The following is a 15,503-nucleotide window of genomic DNA, read 5'->3' as shown; positions in this document are numbered from 1 at the left end:
TGACAGTGTGTGTGTGTGTGTGTAATCTGACAGTGTGTGTGTGTGTGTAATCTGACAGTGTGTGTGTGTGTGTGTAATCTGACAGTGTGTGTGTGTGTAATCTGACAGTGTGTGTGTGTGTAATCTGACAGTGTGTGTGTGTGTGTGTAATCTGACAGTGTGTGTGTGTGTGTGTAATCTGACAGTGTGTGTGTGTGTAATCTGACAGTGTGTGTGTGTGTAATCTGACAGTGTGTGTGTGTGTGTGTAATCTGACAGTGTGTGTGTGTGTGTAATCTGACAGTGTGTGTGTGTGTAATCTGACAGTGTGTGTGTGTGTAATCTGACAGTGTGTGTGTGTGTAATCTGACAGTGTGTGTGTGTGTGTAATCTGACAGTGTGTGTGTGTGTAATCTGACAGTGTGTGTGTGTGTGTGTGTGTAATCTGACAGTGTGTGTGTGTGTGTGTGTGTGATCTGACAGTGTGTGTGTGTGTGTGTGTAATCTTACAGTGTGTGTGTGTGTAATCTGACAGTGTGTGTGTGTGTAATCTGACAGTGTGTGTGTGTGTAATCTGACAGTGTGTGTGTGTGTGTGTAATCTGACAGTGTGTGTGTGTGTAATCTGACAGTGTGTGTGTGTGTAATCTGACAGTGTGTGTGTGTGTGTAATCTGACAGTGTGTGTGTGTGTAATCTGACAGTGTGTGTGTGTGTAATCTGACAGTGTGTGTGTGTGTAATCTGACAGTGTGTGTGTGTGTGTAATCTGACAGTGTGTGTGTGTGTAATCTGACAGTGTGTGTGTGTGTGTGTGTGTAATCTGACAGTGTGTGTGTGTGTGTGTGTGTGATCTGACAGTGTGTGTGTGTGTGTGTGTAATCTTACAGTGTGTGTGTGTGTAATCTGACAGTGTGTGTGTGTGTGTGTGTGTGTGTGTAATCTGACAGTGTGTGTGTGTGTAATCTTACAGTGTGTGTGTGTGTAATCTGACAGTGTGTGTGTGTGTAATCTGACAGTGTGTGTGTGTGTAATCTGACAGTGTGTGTGTGTGTAATCTGACAGTGTGTGTGTGTGTAATCTGACAGTGTGTGTGTGTGTAATCTGACAGTGTGTGTGTGTGTAATCTGACAGTGTGTGTGTGTGTAATCTGACAGTGTGTGTGTGTGTAATCTGACAGTGTGTGTGTGTGTAATCTGACAGTGTGTGTGTGTGTAATCTGACAGTGTGTGTGTGTGTAATCTGACAGTGTGTGTTCGAGAACGGTCACATTCAAATATGTTATTTCTGAATGTTCTCAGAATAATCACAACGTCCATTTAAAAAAAAAGTTTTCAAAGTTAAAGGACCGTTACATTGTATCGTTCTTCAAGCATTCTGGACCGTTACATTTGAATATTCTCTGAACGTCTGACACAAGAAACACTTAAAAATGTGAGACGAACATCAACTAAAACGCTTCAAATTTCATAACGATGATCATATGGCCAATGAAACACGTTAAATATTACCATGACAGTTTTATACTGTTTACACACATTTTAAAAACTGCCTCTTTTTCTTCAAAACTTGAAAGTAACTGCAGAGATGTTGAAGAATTCACAGTAAAGACGAAATCAAGATTGAAAGCGAGAACTGTTTATTGACTGTCAGCGTGTGGAGAATCCAGCATTACAGGCCACGCCCACAACTCGACCTTTGACCTGCTAGAGCCTATTCTAGAGCCCTGATTGGCTGGTGCTCAGTAAAGCAATGAGTGGAGAGTGTGTGTGTGTGAGTGGAGAGTGTGTGTGTGTGAGAGTGTGAGTGTGTGTGAGTGGAGAGTGTGTGTGTGTGAGTGGAGAGTGTGTGTGTGTGTGAGTGTGTGGTGTGTGTGTGAGTGGAGAGTGTGTGTGTGTGAGTGGAGAGTGTGTATGTGTGTGAGTGTGTGGTGTGTGTTTGCACATATGAGGAGTGTGTGTGTGAGTGGAGAGTGTGTGTGTGTGTGTGTGTGAGTGGAGAGTGTGTGTGTGTGTGTGTGTGTGTGTGAGTGGAGAGTGTGTGTGTGTGAGGAGAGTGTGTGTGTGTGTGTGAGGAGAGTGTGTGTGAGTGTGTGGTGTGTGTGTGGAATGTGAGTGTGTGTGTGGTGAGTGGAGAGTGTGTGTGTGTGTGTGAGTGGAGAGTGTGTGTGAGTGGAGAGTGTGTGTGTGAGGAGAGTGTGTGTGAGTGTGTGGTGTGTGTGTGGAATGTGAGTGTGTGTGTGGTGAGTGGAGAGTGTGTGTGTGTGTGTGTGAGTGGAGAGTGTGTGTGTGTGAGTGGAGAGTGTGTGTGTGTGTGTGAGAGTGTGAGTGGAGAGTGTGTGTGTGAGGAGAGTGTGTGTGAGTGTGTGGTGTGTGTGTGGAATGTGAGTGTGTGTGTGGTGAGTGGAGAGTGTGTGTGTGTGTGAGTGGTGAGTGTGTGTGTGTGAGTGGAGTGTGTGTGTGTGTGAGGAGAGAGTGTGTGTGTGTGAGGAGAGTGTGTGTGTGTGTGTGAGGAGAGTGTGTGTGAGTGTGTGGTGTGTGTGTGGAATGTGAGTGTGTGTGTGGTGAGTGGAGAGTGTGTGTGTGTGTGTGTGTGTGAGTGGAGAGTGTGTGTGTGTGAGGAGAGTGTGTGTGTGTGAGGAGAGTGTGTGTGTGTGAGGAGAGTGTGTGTGAGTGTGTGGTGTGTGTGTGGAATGTGAGTGTGTGTGTGGTGAGTGGAGAGTGTGTGTGTGTGTGAGTGGAGAGTGTGTGTGTGTGAGTGGAGAGTGTGTGTGTGTGTGAGTGTGTGGTGTGTGTGTGAGTGGAGAGTGTGTGTGTGTGAGTGGAGAGTGTGTGTGTGTGTGAGTGTGTGGTGTGTGTGTGAGTGGAGAGTGTGTGTGTGTGAGTGGAGAGTGTGTGTGTGTGTGTGTGAGTGTGTGGTGTGTGTGTGAGTGGAGAGTGTGTGTGTGTGAGTGGAGAGTGTGTGTGTGTGTGAGTGTGTGGTGTGTGTGTGAGTGGAGAGTGTGTGTGTGTGAGTGGAGAGTGTGTGTGTGTGAGAGTGTGAGTGTGTGTGAGTGGAGAGTGTGTGTGTGTGAGTGGAGAGTGTGTGTGTGTGTGAGTGTGTGGTGTGTGTGTGAGTGGAGAGTGTGTGTGTGTGAGTGGAGAGTGTGTGTGTGTGAGAGTGTGAGTGTGTGTGAGTGGAGAGTGTGTATGTGTGTGAGTGTGTGGTGTGTGTGTGGAATGTGAGTGTGTGTGTGTGAGTGGAGAGTGTGTGTGTGTGTGAGTGGAGAGTGTGTGTGTGTGTGAGTGTGTGGTGTGTGTGTGGAATGTGAGTGTGTGTGTGTGAGTGGAGAGTGTGTGTGTGTGAGTGGAGAGTGTGTGTGTGTGTGTGAGTGAGAGTGTGAGTGGAGAGTGTGTGTGTGAGGAGAGTGTGTGTGAGTGTGTGTGGAATGTGAGTGTGTGTGGTGAGTGGAGAGTGTGTGTGTGTGTGTGTGTGTGTGTGTGTGTGTGTGTGTGTGTGTGTGTGAGAGTGTGAGTGGAGAGTGTGTGTGTGAGGAGAGTGTGTGTGAGTGTGTGTGTGAGGTGAGTGTGTGTGTGAGGAGAGTGTGTGAGTGTGTGTGTGTGAGGAGAGTGTGTGTGAGGAATGTGAGTGTGTGGTGTGTGTGTGGTGTGTGTGTGGTGAGTGTGTGTGTGTGTGTGTGTGGTGAGTGTGTGTGGTGAGTGTGTGTGTGGTGAGTGTGTGTGTGGTGAGTGTGTGTGTGTGTGGTGAGTGTGTGTGTGGTGAGTGTGTGTGTGTGTGGTGAGTGTGTGTGTGGTGAGTGTGTGTGTGTGTGGTGAGTGTGTGTGGTGAGTGTGTGTGTGTGTGGTGAGTGTGTGTGTGTGTGGTGAGTGTGTGTGTGTGTGTGGTGAGTGTGTGTGTGGTGAGTGTGTGTGTGTGTGTGTGGTGAGTGTGTGTGGTGAGTGGAGAGTGTGTGTGTGTGTGTGAGAGTGTGAGTGGAGAGTGTGTGTGTGAGGAGAGTGTGTGTGAGTGTGTGTGTGTGAGGAGAGTGTGTGTGAGGAATGTGAGTGTGTGGTGTGTGTGTGGTGTGTGTGGTGAGTGTGTGTGTGTGTGTGTGTGTGTGGTGAGTGTGTGTGGTGAGTGTGTGTGGTGTGTGTGTGTGGTGAGTGTGTGTGGTGAGTGTGTGTGGTGAGTGTGTGTGTGTGTGTGTGTGTGGTGTGAGTGTGTGTGGTGAGTGTGTGTGGTGAGTGTGTGTGTGTGTGTGTGTGTGGTGAGTGTGTGTGGTGAGTGTGTGTGGTGAGTGTGTGTGGTGTGTGTGTGTGGTGAGTGTGTGTGGTGAGTGTGTGTGGTGAGTGTGTGTGTGTGTGTAGTTCTCCGTAATAAAGAGGCGCTCGGGGCAGATCGAGGCTAACGCATCATCACTGCGGGGAGAGTTCATGCGCTCTGATAAGATTAAACACCAGGACAATTATGAACAAATATTTCCATCATTAATGAAGATCGATCAATGATTAACGTGGAAGCATGCGGACGTGCGAAACGTGTGGAAGTGCATGATGGGACTGTAAACCTGTTCAAACACACACACACACACGTTCATCTTTTGTTCAGTTTATTGGTATTTGTCCAAGTACACTTAGAACTGTACATCAGCTTATAATACAGTCACTTTATTAGATCATACAAACAAACAAACAGAAGCGTTCTCCTGAGACGAGGACGACGACTCCGGCGCGCCACACTCACGACTCCTTAAAATCACCCAGGCTTTATCATTTCATGGACAGCGGGAAGAAAGACACTTGAAGCAGAGCGGATCTCAGTGTGTGTGTGTGTGTGTGTGTGTGAGTGTGTGTGAGAGAGACACACCAGCATCCCAGAATTCCTCAAACTCATCCAGAGAAAAGAATCGTGCGAAACATGATCAAAGTAACAATAAAAATAAAGCAAACCTACAGAAGCTTCAGCGGCCAAAGTCCTCGCTCACTTACACTTAAACAAGGCTGTGTGTGTGTGTGTGTGTGTGTGTGTGTGTGTGTGTGTGTGTGTGTGTGTGTGTGTGTGTGTGTGTGAATCAGTCTCTACTGGCGTCCTCTGCTGGACAAACCAGGCTCGGTGTGTGTGTGTGTGTGTGTGTGTGTATCAGTCTCTGCTGGCTGGGATGGTCGTCTCACTGTAAACACAGAGTGTGTGTGTGTGTGTGTGTGTGGAAGGCTTCTGTTCACTCGTCGGATCCGGCCGAGCGCTTCTGAGTCCTCTTACGCGGAGACCGTCTGGGAGACGCTTTATCTGAGACACACACACAAGCGTCAGTGACACGAGAAACACACACACACGAGCAACACAAGCACGTTAGAGAGCGGAGGACAGGAAGCGCTCGCTCACCTCTCCGACTCGCCACTGGCCGGCCAGAGGAAATAAAGAGAGAGAGAGCGTGAGATCAGAGAACAGATTCACAGACCGAGAGTTCAGAGTTCATATCAATAATCCCAGCATGCTCACGTCTGAGGTCACATGACACGTCTGAGGTCACATGTCACGTCTGAGGTCACATGTCACGTCTGAGGTCACATGTCACGTCTGAGGTCACATGACACGTCTGAGGTCACATGTCACGTCTGAGGTCACATGACACGTCTGAGGTCACATGACACGTCTGAGGTCACATGACGTGCAGCTCAACTAATAATCTCATTTTTATATCTCGTTTATTTTGATTGTTTATATTTTTACAATGATTTTTATATGAGGCTGCACAACTGATTTTAAAATATTACAGATATAATAAGTATAATGATTATAATTGTTTTTTATTATAAGTTTGACTTCCAAATATAAAATATGAAGAGAAAATATATATTACCGTTGAAATTAAAATAGTCAAATCAAAAATAATAATATTTGATCTTTATAATAATCTTAAATTATAACACTAAATCATCACTTTCAAACATAAATCATTGCGCTTTAATTTTGGTGGGAAATTGTTGAAATACTGTAAACTTTTGTCCACTAAAATTGTTGAAAATATGTCTAAAGTATGCAAATCTGTGAGTGAAGCGTCCTCAGTGAGTCCGCTGTAGTGTGTGACATCACCGGGCGCATCTACATTAACTGTGCAGCCTCGTTAGATTACTTTAACATTCATTTTAATTTGCGCTGTGCAGCGATTAATCGCATCCATAATAAAAGTTTGTGTTTACATAATTCACGTGTTTGTCCTGTGTATAATTATTTTGAATATACACACATATGCATATATAAGAAATATTTGCAAGTATATACTGTATATATATATACACACACACACATTTATACATAAATATTTTATATATAAATAAAAAAAATATTAATAAATATATACATACGTGTGTGTATTTATATATACAAAATAATTATACACAGTACACACATATATTATGTAAACACACTTTTATCTTGATGTGATTAATCGCTGCACAGCGCTAACTCGATCGAGCGATTAGCCTTGCGTGAGCGGTGGACGAGCGTTGGGTAGAGCAGCCGGCTGTGATTGGCTGAAACTCACTGATCTGGTTGAGTGTTTCCTGTGGGATCCAGCTCATGTCCACATCATTGTGGTTGGAGGTTCCCATCTCGACTTTGGGTGCCGGCCGCCTCCTCTGCGCACACACACACACACACACACCTCAGCATCAGTAACTGAGCACACATGAAGCTCATGATGATGATGATGATGATGATGACCTCACCTTGCGTGACTCGAGCAGCTGATGAAGGCCGACCACCAGAAGCAGGCCGAGACCCGACAGGAACACGTACAGGAAGATCCTGGAGACACACACACACACACACACGTGAGCACAGCGCCACCTGCTGCTGGAACACAGAATGAGCCGCACTAAAGCCTCACGTCTCTCCGTCCAGACCGTCCTCTCTCTCAGTGATGGTGACCGTCTGGTTGAACACGGCGTCCTGGAACACGTTCCCCTGAAACAGAAGAGAAAGAGTGAGGAAGAGGAAGGAAACAGCAGTGGAAGAGGAAGAGGAAGGAAACAGAAGAGAAAGAGTGAGGAAGAGGAAGGAAACAGCAGTGGAAGAGGAAGAGGAAGGAAACAGCAGTGGAAGAGGAAGAGGAAGGAAACAGCAGTGGAAGAGGAAGAGGAAGGAAACAGCAGTGGAAGAGGAAGAGGAAGGAAACAGCAGTGGAAGAGGAAGGAAACAGAAGAGAAAGAGTGAGGAAGAGGAAGGAAACAGAAGAGAAAGAGTGAGGAAGAGGAAGGAAACAGCAGTGGAAGAGGAAGAGGAAGGAAACAGCAGTGGAAGAGGAAGAGGAAGGAAACAGCAGTGGAAGAGGAAGAGGAAGGAAACAGAAGAGAAAGAGTGAGGAAGAGGAAGGAAACAGCAGTGGAAGAGGAAGAGGAAGGAAACAGCAGTGGAAGAGGAAGAGGAAGGAAACAGCAGTGGAAGAGGAAGGAAACAGAAGAGAAAGAGTGAGGAAGAGGAAGGAAACAGAAGAGAAAGAGTGAGGAAGAGGAAGGAAACAGCAGTGGAAGAGGAAGAGGAAGGAAACAGCAGTGGAAGAGGAAGAGGAAGGAAACAGCAGTGGAAGAGGAAGAGGAAGGAAACAGCAGTGGAAGAGGAAGAGGAAGGAAACAGAAGAGAAAGAGTGAGGAAGAGGAAGGAAACAGCAGTGGAAGAGGAAGAGGAAGGAAACAGCAGTGGAAGAGGAAGAGGAAGGAAACAGCAGTGGAAGAGGAAGAGGAAGGAAACAGCAGTGGAAGAGGAAGGAAACAGAAGAGAAAGAGTGAGGAAGAGGAAGGAAACAGAAGAGAAAGAGTGAGGAAGAGGAAGGAAACAGCAGTGGAAGAGGAAGAGGAAGGAAACAGCAGTGGAAGAGGAAGAGGAAGGAAACAGCAGTGGAAGAGGAAGAGGAAGGAAACAGAAGAGAAAGAGTGAGGAAGAGGAAAGAAACAGAAGAGAAAGAGTGAGGAAGAGGAAGGAAACAGAAGAGAAAGAGTGAGGAAGAGGAAGGAAACAGAAGAGAAAGAGTGAGGAAGAGGAAGGAAACAGCAGTGGAAGAGGAAGAGGAAGGAAACAGCAGTGGAAGAGGAAGAAAACAGAAGAGGAAGAGAAACAGGAAGTAAGCAGCAGTGGAAGGGGAAGTAAGCAGCAGTGGAAGAGGAAGAGGAAGGAAACAGCAGTGGAAGAGGAAGAGGAAGGAAACAGAAGAGGAAGAGAAACAGGAAGTAAGCAGCAGTGGAAGAGGAAGTAAGCAGCAGTGGAAGAGGAAAGAAACAGCAGTGGAAGAGAAACAGGAAGTAAACCACAGTGGAAGAGGAAGGAAACAGAAGAGGAAGTGAAGGAGTGAGGAAGAGGAAGGAAACAGCAGTGGAAGAGGAAGGAAACAGAAGAGGAAGGAAACAGCAGTGGAAGAGGAAGAGGAAGGAAACAGAAGAGGAAGAGGAAGGAAACCGCAGTGGAAGAGGAAGGAAACAGAAGAGGAAGAGGAAGGAAACAGAAGAGGAAGAGGAAGTAAACAGCAGTGGAAGAGAAACAGGAAGTAAACAACAGTGGAAGAGAAACAGCAGTGAAACAGGAAGTAAACAGCAGTGGAAGAGAAACAGCAGTGGAAGAGAAACAGGAAGTAAACCGCAGTGGAAGAGGAAGTAAACCGCAGTGGAAGAGAAACAGGAAGTAAACAACAGTGGAAGAGAAACAGCAGTGAAACAGGAAGTAAACAGCAGTGGAAGAGAAACAGCAGTGGAAGAGAAACAGGAAGTAAACCGCAGTGGAACAGGAAGTAAACCGCAGTGGAAGAGGAAGGAAACAGAAGAGGAAGTGAAGCAGTGAGGAACCGCGGTGAGACAGGAAGTGGCGCGACTCACGCTGAGGTCCCTGTAGTTGAGGTTGATGACGAGGCCGAAGGGTCTTCCGCCCATGGGCTCGGCCGGGATGAAGGAGTACTCGAACGTGGCCTGGCGCTGCGGAGGAACCTCGGTCCCCAGCTGGAGCGCCGTGAAGTTCTGGATGTAGAACTGGAAGTCCTGCGGGTAGCGGAACGAGGCGTCCAGCGAGTCCACGATGAAGTTCTCCGAGCCTTTGTTGGTGAATCCCAACAGGAACTTCACGATGTTGTTGGCGGGAAAATCTGACATTTGGAAAGAGAAGAAACGCTCATCAGTCTGTGTGTGTGTGTGTGTGATGGAGCAGCTTACTGAACCTTTCAACACGTTAGCATGCGTTTGGTTGAGTATCATGTTTGATTCATCAGGCTTTAGTGGCTCATATAGTCTAATATAGTGAGAATATGGAGGAAAAAAGACCAAACTGAGCAAAAACACGCAGTTTGTTGTAGATGCTGATATTTATATGAATGCAAATCAATGAGATCTTCATAAAGACTGCTGATATAAAATCATATAAATATCAGTCATCAGTCACTCAACTGTCAATGTCTTAGTGAGATGATATTTAAATGCTTAGTTTTAAAACTATGATGATTGAGAGATGAACAGATAACCCTTCCTCAAAAGCCTGATGATTATGTTTGATACTTTAGTGTGTATATGTATAGTTGCTTCAGTCCAGATGAAATATATCTAACAATATCAAAGTTATTCTTGCGTTTGCTTGATAAATCAGAGCAGATTTGACACAGAAAGACACGAGCTGAAGGAGGACGATTGAGCAATTACACTAAAGACTTTCACTGGATAGAGTCTGAGCCAGTGCTGCCCACCCTTCTCCGGCTCGCGTCGCACACACACACACACACACACACACGAGCTTTAACGGACCGACTGTGTGTCGTGTGGGTTAATGAGGACTTAGAAACGGAGATTGTTTATACAGTCTTAATAAAGACACTGGACTCTCCTCTGATTGGCCACTGCGTTCGGGAAATCTGCAGATATCAGAGATGCACCGAATGTTCGGCAACTGGAATTATTCGGTTGAAAATAGCAAAAAATTCACTTTTCACTTAAAGACCGAAAACATTTGACCCAACAATGGCGCTTTATGAATGCAGCAAACATGCCGTCAGCGTGGAAGCGTTTACAGGGTCCGAGACGCTAACGTGTGAAAGCCTGTAGACGGAGCATCTGCAGACAGCGAGTCAGAGACGCGTGCGCGTGTGTGTGTGTGTGTGTGTGTGTGTGTGTGTGTGTGCGTGTGTGTGTGTGTGTGTGTGTTCATCTAACGACAGGTTCAGTGCAGTAAGTCGTGGTACTGCTGAAAAACGTGATTTCATTCGTGTTTTTTCATCAGTTGTTTGTAATTTACTTCATTCTTTTTTATATAGGCCTAACACAAATAAAACCTAAATTATATATATCGTTATCATGAAATAAAACATCTTTTCAATGCACTGTTTTGTTGCAGGCATACATGTGTGTTACAGTCGTCCGTTATATGCCTAATATAGGCTCAAAGATGGCCGGATAAAAATATTATTTAACAATTTATTTATTGTAAGTTATGTTGTGCTTTGTTGGTATAATGTCTGCTGATATGGTTCATTAGTTAACTTTAGTTAATGTATTTACTAACATGAGCAATACATTAGTTACAGTATTTATTAATCTTTGTTAATGTCAGTTAATATAAATCCAGCTGGTCATAGTTTGTTCATGTTAGTCCACAGTGCAGTAACTAATGCTAACAAGATCTTAATAACGTATTAGTCTAACCCTGTATACGTGCAGTTCATTATTAGGTCATGTTAACTAATGTTAACTAACAAACCTTATTGTAAAGCGTTACCAAAATGTTCAGTTAAATAAATATTTTTTAAATGTTCAATTCATATTTTTACATACTTTTGTAACTGATTTTTTCTTTGAAAAGCAAGTCTAAATAGGGGAAAAAAGCACATTTTGACTATTTAATTCATGCAATGGTGAAAAATGGTCAAAATAAATGGGAGAATAACGTGTTCAGTATTCGTTATTCCGGCAAGCGTTTCCTTATAAACGGTTTTGGCCCAAAATGTTCATTTCAGTGCATCCAAACCGAGGCCTGTGATTGGCTGCACTGCTCACCACTGCAGAACATACACTAACACCTGACGTTCTCTAACACACACACGAGATTTTGACAATCTTTTTTTTTTTTTTTTTTATGTGTATTTTGTCAAGTCAGGTCAAGTCATCTTCATTTATATAGCGCTTTTAACAATGAATTGTTTCAAAGCAGCTTTACAGAGATAAACATATAATTTAAGGTAACAGATGTGTTTATTTTGTATATCTGTACACTCTTAATCTTTATTTAGTGTATAATATGTTTGTATTTTGTATAGCAGTGTATTGTCCTGAGAAGTCCGGCTGTTTATGCATTACAATTTCCACATTGGAAATTAATAAAGGATCTGTCTATCTGTCTGTCTATCTATCTGTCTATCTATCTATCTGTCTATCTGTCTATCTATCTGTCTATCTATCTGTCTATCTATCTATCTATCTATCTATCTGTCTATCTGTCTATCTGTCTATCTATCTGTCTATCTATCTGTCTATCTATCTATCTATCTGTCTGTCTATCTATCTATCTATCTGTCTATCTATCTGTCTATCTATCTGTCTATCTATCTGTCTATCTATCTGTCTATCTATCTGTCTGTCTATCTGTCTGTCTATCTGTCTGTCTATCTATCTGTCTATCTATCTGTCTATCTATCTATCTATCTGTCTGTCTATCTGTCTATCTATCTGTCTATCTATCTATCTATCTATCTGTCTGTCTATCTATCTGTCTGTCTGTCTGTCTGTCTGTCTGTCTGTCTGTCTGTCTGTCTGTCTGTCTGTCTGTCTGTCTGTCTATCTATCTATCTATCTATCTGTCTGTCTGTCTGTCTGTCTGTCTGTCTGTCTGTCTGTCTGTCTGTCTGTCTGTCTATCTCTCTGTCTCTCTCCAGGGTTCCTGCACACTTTTGAAAGTCAAATTTAAGGCTTTTTAAGACCTTAAAAAATCAAAATTAATACTGTATATTAGGGCTGTGCAGTATTGACAAATATATCTTGATATTTTCAACGTTTTGTTGATAATAATTAGATGATATTTTACTGATTGTGTTTTTGTGCTGGTGCCATGGCTGGTTTAGGTCTGTTGTTGACAGCTGACTCACGAAGATATTCATATTTTTCATATTCTATGCAGTGGTCGGTTCACAGCAGTGACAGAAATTAATATTTTGATTAAGGGGCAATATTTGCCACCTTAAATTGATTTTTTCAGGGGCATTTTCACCTATATATGGACATTTTTTCTAAACTTATTTAGAGTTATGCATCACCTTTAATGTCAAATACTATCATTCAAATTAAATTATACAGTAATTATACAATAATACTTAATTATATAATAATCATACAGTACCACTGTTACAGTCAAATAAATCATTCAATCAAAATCCATCTTTGCAGTGCAGAGGTGACAGAAGCGGCATCAGAAGTGGCATTAATTTATTTACACTCCATTTACAACTGCATAAATAAAGCTATGAGATATATATTTTTAAATCAATATTCAATATTTAAATATGAAATGATTTCTAATTTTAACGTTTTATTTAAAGGGTACTTTAAATATGAAACCGCAGCGGCAAATCACTGTCTTAAGTGAGTTGAGGGAGTCATTCATTCAACCGATTCGTTCAAACGGCTGATTCATTCGGGAAAGAAGCAAGTGATTCGTTCAAACGGCTGATTCATTCGGGAAAGAAGCAAGTGATTCGTTCAAACGGCTGATTCATTCGGGAAAGAAGCAAGTGATTCGTTCAAACGGCTGATTCATTCGGGAAAGAAGCAAGTGATTCGTTCAAACGGCTGATTCATTCGGGAAAGAAGCAAGTGATTCGTTCAAACGGCTGATTCATTCGGGCAAGAAGCAAGTGATTCGTTCAAACGGCTGATTCATTCGGGAAAGAAGCAAGTGATTCGTTCAAAACGCGGATTTCAGTCAAGAAATCATCGCTGTCGGTTGCATCGAGACTCTGCTACGGTTTCATTTTGAAATTATAGTCGGCGAAATAAAGGGAAAACAAACAATATTAACAATATTGTGTCTAAAAAGTAGTTTCAATGTTAACTTATTGTTAATTTAACAGTTGTATAACATAAATATCACAATTGGAATCGTGCACGGGAAAACGGCACTCTTTCTGATGTGATATTCTAATATAAGAAGAACATAATATGATATAAATATAAGACAAAAACTAATTTGGGGACATAACAGTTAACCGTTACACTGCACACATCACGCAGTGAAAGCACGAGAGAAATGCGATGTCAGCTCGCAGTGCCTCGTACATTGTTAAAACAATGATTACAATATCATAAAAGACAATACACATCGCACACCATACGCACATAAAGAATGAACTTACAACTGAACTGACATTTACGACCTTTCTCCTTCTCTCCTCTCGCGTGCAGGAGACAGTTATGCTGCCGCGACTCGCGAGTGACGCGAAATGTCACGTGAACGAGCAAATCCACAAAGATAGAATAATAAATAAAAATTCGTACGCTAATTAGATGGTTTTAATTTGGAAAGCTTTTAGATATGTCTAAGTCAAAGTGTCATCTAAAATTTAAGACCTTTCATAAGTAAAAATAAGACTTTATAAGACTTTTTATGGCCTTAAATTTTAAAAATCTAATTTAAGACTTTTTAAGACTTTTTAAGGATCCGCGGGAACCCTGTCTCTCTATCCATCTATCTCTTCCTCTAAGGGCCAGTCTGAGCCTCGAGGGACTCTAGAACAGTTAAGCCTCTTGAACTGGTTGTGTGTGTGTGTGTGTGTTCGCACAGGTGTGTGTGTGTGTGTGTGTGTGTGTGTTCGCACAGGTGTGTGTGTGTGTGTGTGTGTTCGCACAGGTGTGTGTGTGTTCGCACAGGTGTGTGTGTGTGTGTGTGTTCGCACAGGTGTGTGTGTGTGTGTTCGCACAGGTGTGTGTGTGTGTGTGTGTTCGCACAGGTGTGTGTGTGTGTGTGTGTGTGTTTGCACAGGTGTGTGTGTGTTCGCACAGGTGTGTGTGTGTGTGTGTGTGTGTGTGTGTGTGTTCGCACAGGTGTGTGTGTGTGTGTGTGTTCGCACAGGTGTGTGTGTGTTCGCACAGGTGTGTGTGTGTGTGTGTGTTCGCACAGGTGTGTGTGTGTGTGTGTGTGTTCGCACAGGTGTGTGTGTGTGTTCGCACAGGTGTGTGTGTGTGTGTGTGTGTTCGCACAGGTGTGTGTGTGTGTGTGTGTGTGTTCGCACAGGTGTGTGTGTGTGTGTGTGTTCGCACAGGTGTGTGTGTGTGTGTGTGTGTTCGCACAGGTGTGTGTGTGTTCGCACAGGTGTGTGTGTGTGTGTGTGTGTGTTCGCACAGGTGTGTGTGTGTGTGTGTGTGTGTGTGTTCGCACAGGTGTGTGTGTGTGTGTGTGTTCGCACAGGTGTGTGTGTGTGTGTGTGTGTTCGCACAGGTGTGTGTGTGTGTGTGTTCGCACAGGTGTGTGTGTGTGTGTGTTCGCACAGGTGTGTGTGTGTGTGTGTGTGTGTTCGCACAGGTGTGTGTGTGTGTGTGTGTGTGTTCCTCGCACAGGTGTGTGTGTTCGGCGTTCGTAAGCACTGCGTGTCAGGCGGAAGAGAAGAAAGATGCAAACGGAGATCAGGGCGACGGGAAGCTTGTTCCGGGAAACTAGTGTGTGAAGCTGATCTGAGCGTGTAAAGCATCATTAGCTCTGCACTCTCGTGCTTTAGCAGTTTCTGAAGATTATTCTTACTTGTAGATGAAGAAACATCAGCACTCCTTTTCAGCGACCCTGTTGATAACCATTCATCCATGTGTAAATAACGGTTACAGTAGAAGTACGGCAGACACACTGCTGGGTTATTAACAGCCAGCTTAATAGGGAATGTTTATTTTTTGATATTATATATGGAATTATATTTCATTAGACATTTGCTCAAATATTAAGAAAGTGATGTTTTTAACAGTAACTGGCGGCGCACAGGGTGACACCCACTGGTCTAAACTCTCACTCGTCGACAGTGTGTGTGTGTGTGTGTGAGACTCTTCACCTTCTCCTTTAACGAAGAGGATGGTGGTGTCGGCGTTGGGTGAAGCCTTCATCTCTCCCACCAGAGCTTCATCTTCCTCTTCCTCCTTTTCTTCAGTCTGAGGGACGAGACCAACACATGAAGTCATGAACATGAGCCACTCAAACACCAGATGATGTTCGTTCTCTTACTAGTTCAGTGTTCATTCGCTCTCTTACTAGTTCAGTGTTTTCGTCGTCCTCCACCTCGGCTTCATCATCCTCATCCTCAGCCATCACATCATCAGCGGCGTCTTCATCCACAGCATCTTCTTCCTCAGTCGCATCCTGAGCCGAGACGACCGGTCCTGAACACACACACAGCTGGGGATCATTTTCAAGTCTTACACACTATCTCTCTTTCACACACACCTGGAGATCATTATGAAGTCAAACACACACACACATTCTCTCACACACACATAAACAATCATACACTCTCTAACACATACACACAATATCCCCCCTCTCGCTCACAAACA

At 43.8% G+C, this 15,503-nt stretch overlaps 1 protein-coding gene across 6 annotated transcripts in view; it reads right to left on the bottom strand.

The window, feature by feature from the left end:
- Positions 1 to 4,939: 4,939 nt before the first annotated feature.
- Positions 4,940 to 15,503, bottom strand: part of ssr1 (signal sequence receptor, alpha) — an 11,237-nt gene continuing 673 nt past the window's right edge. The window contains exons 2-11 of one of the 6 annotated variants that reach the window (XM_056244550.1): positions 15,202 to 15,329; positions 15,005 to 15,101; positions 14,707 to 14,745; positions 8,820 to 9,082; positions 6,845 to 6,921; positions 6,684 to 6,762; positions 6,500 to 6,593; positions 5,338 to 5,352; positions 5,060 to 5,241; positions 4,940 to 4,955 (exon numbers count right to left, since the gene is read on the bottom strand). In XM_056244550.1, the coding sequence (XP_056100525.1) occupies positions 5,174 to 5,241; positions 5,338 to 5,352; positions 6,500 to 6,593; positions 6,684 to 6,762; positions 6,845 to 6,921; positions 8,820 to 9,082; positions 14,707 to 14,745; positions 15,005 to 15,101; positions 15,202 to 15,329 (860 nt within the window). In that variant the 3' untranslated portion in view covers positions 4,940 to 4,955; positions 5,060 to 5,173. Of the gene's footprint in view, positions 5,004 to 5,046; positions 5,242 to 5,337; positions 5,353 to 6,499; positions 6,594 to 6,683; positions 6,763 to 6,844; positions 6,922 to 8,819; positions 9,083 to 14,706; positions 14,746 to 15,004; positions 15,102 to 15,201; positions 15,330 to 15,503 lie in introns of those variants that run through there. The other 5 variants (XM_056244552.1, XM_056244553.1, XM_056244554.1 and 2 more) reach the window with 5 other exon arrangements.

The sequence above is a fragment of the Rhinichthys klamathensis genome, unplaced genomic scaffold (genome assembly GCF_029890125.1).
Source record: "Rhinichthys klamathensis goyatoka isolate OS25496 unplaced genomic scaffold, OSU_Roscu_1.1 h1tg001002l_1, whole genome shotgun sequence".
In the NCBI taxonomy this organism is placed as follows: Eukaryota; Metazoa; Chordata; class Actinopteri; order Cypriniformes; family Leuciscidae; genus Rhinichthys; species Rhinichthys klamathensis.
The sequence above is the reverse complement of the archived record's forward strand: the minus strand, read 5'-3'. Positions and strand labels throughout refer to the sequence as shown.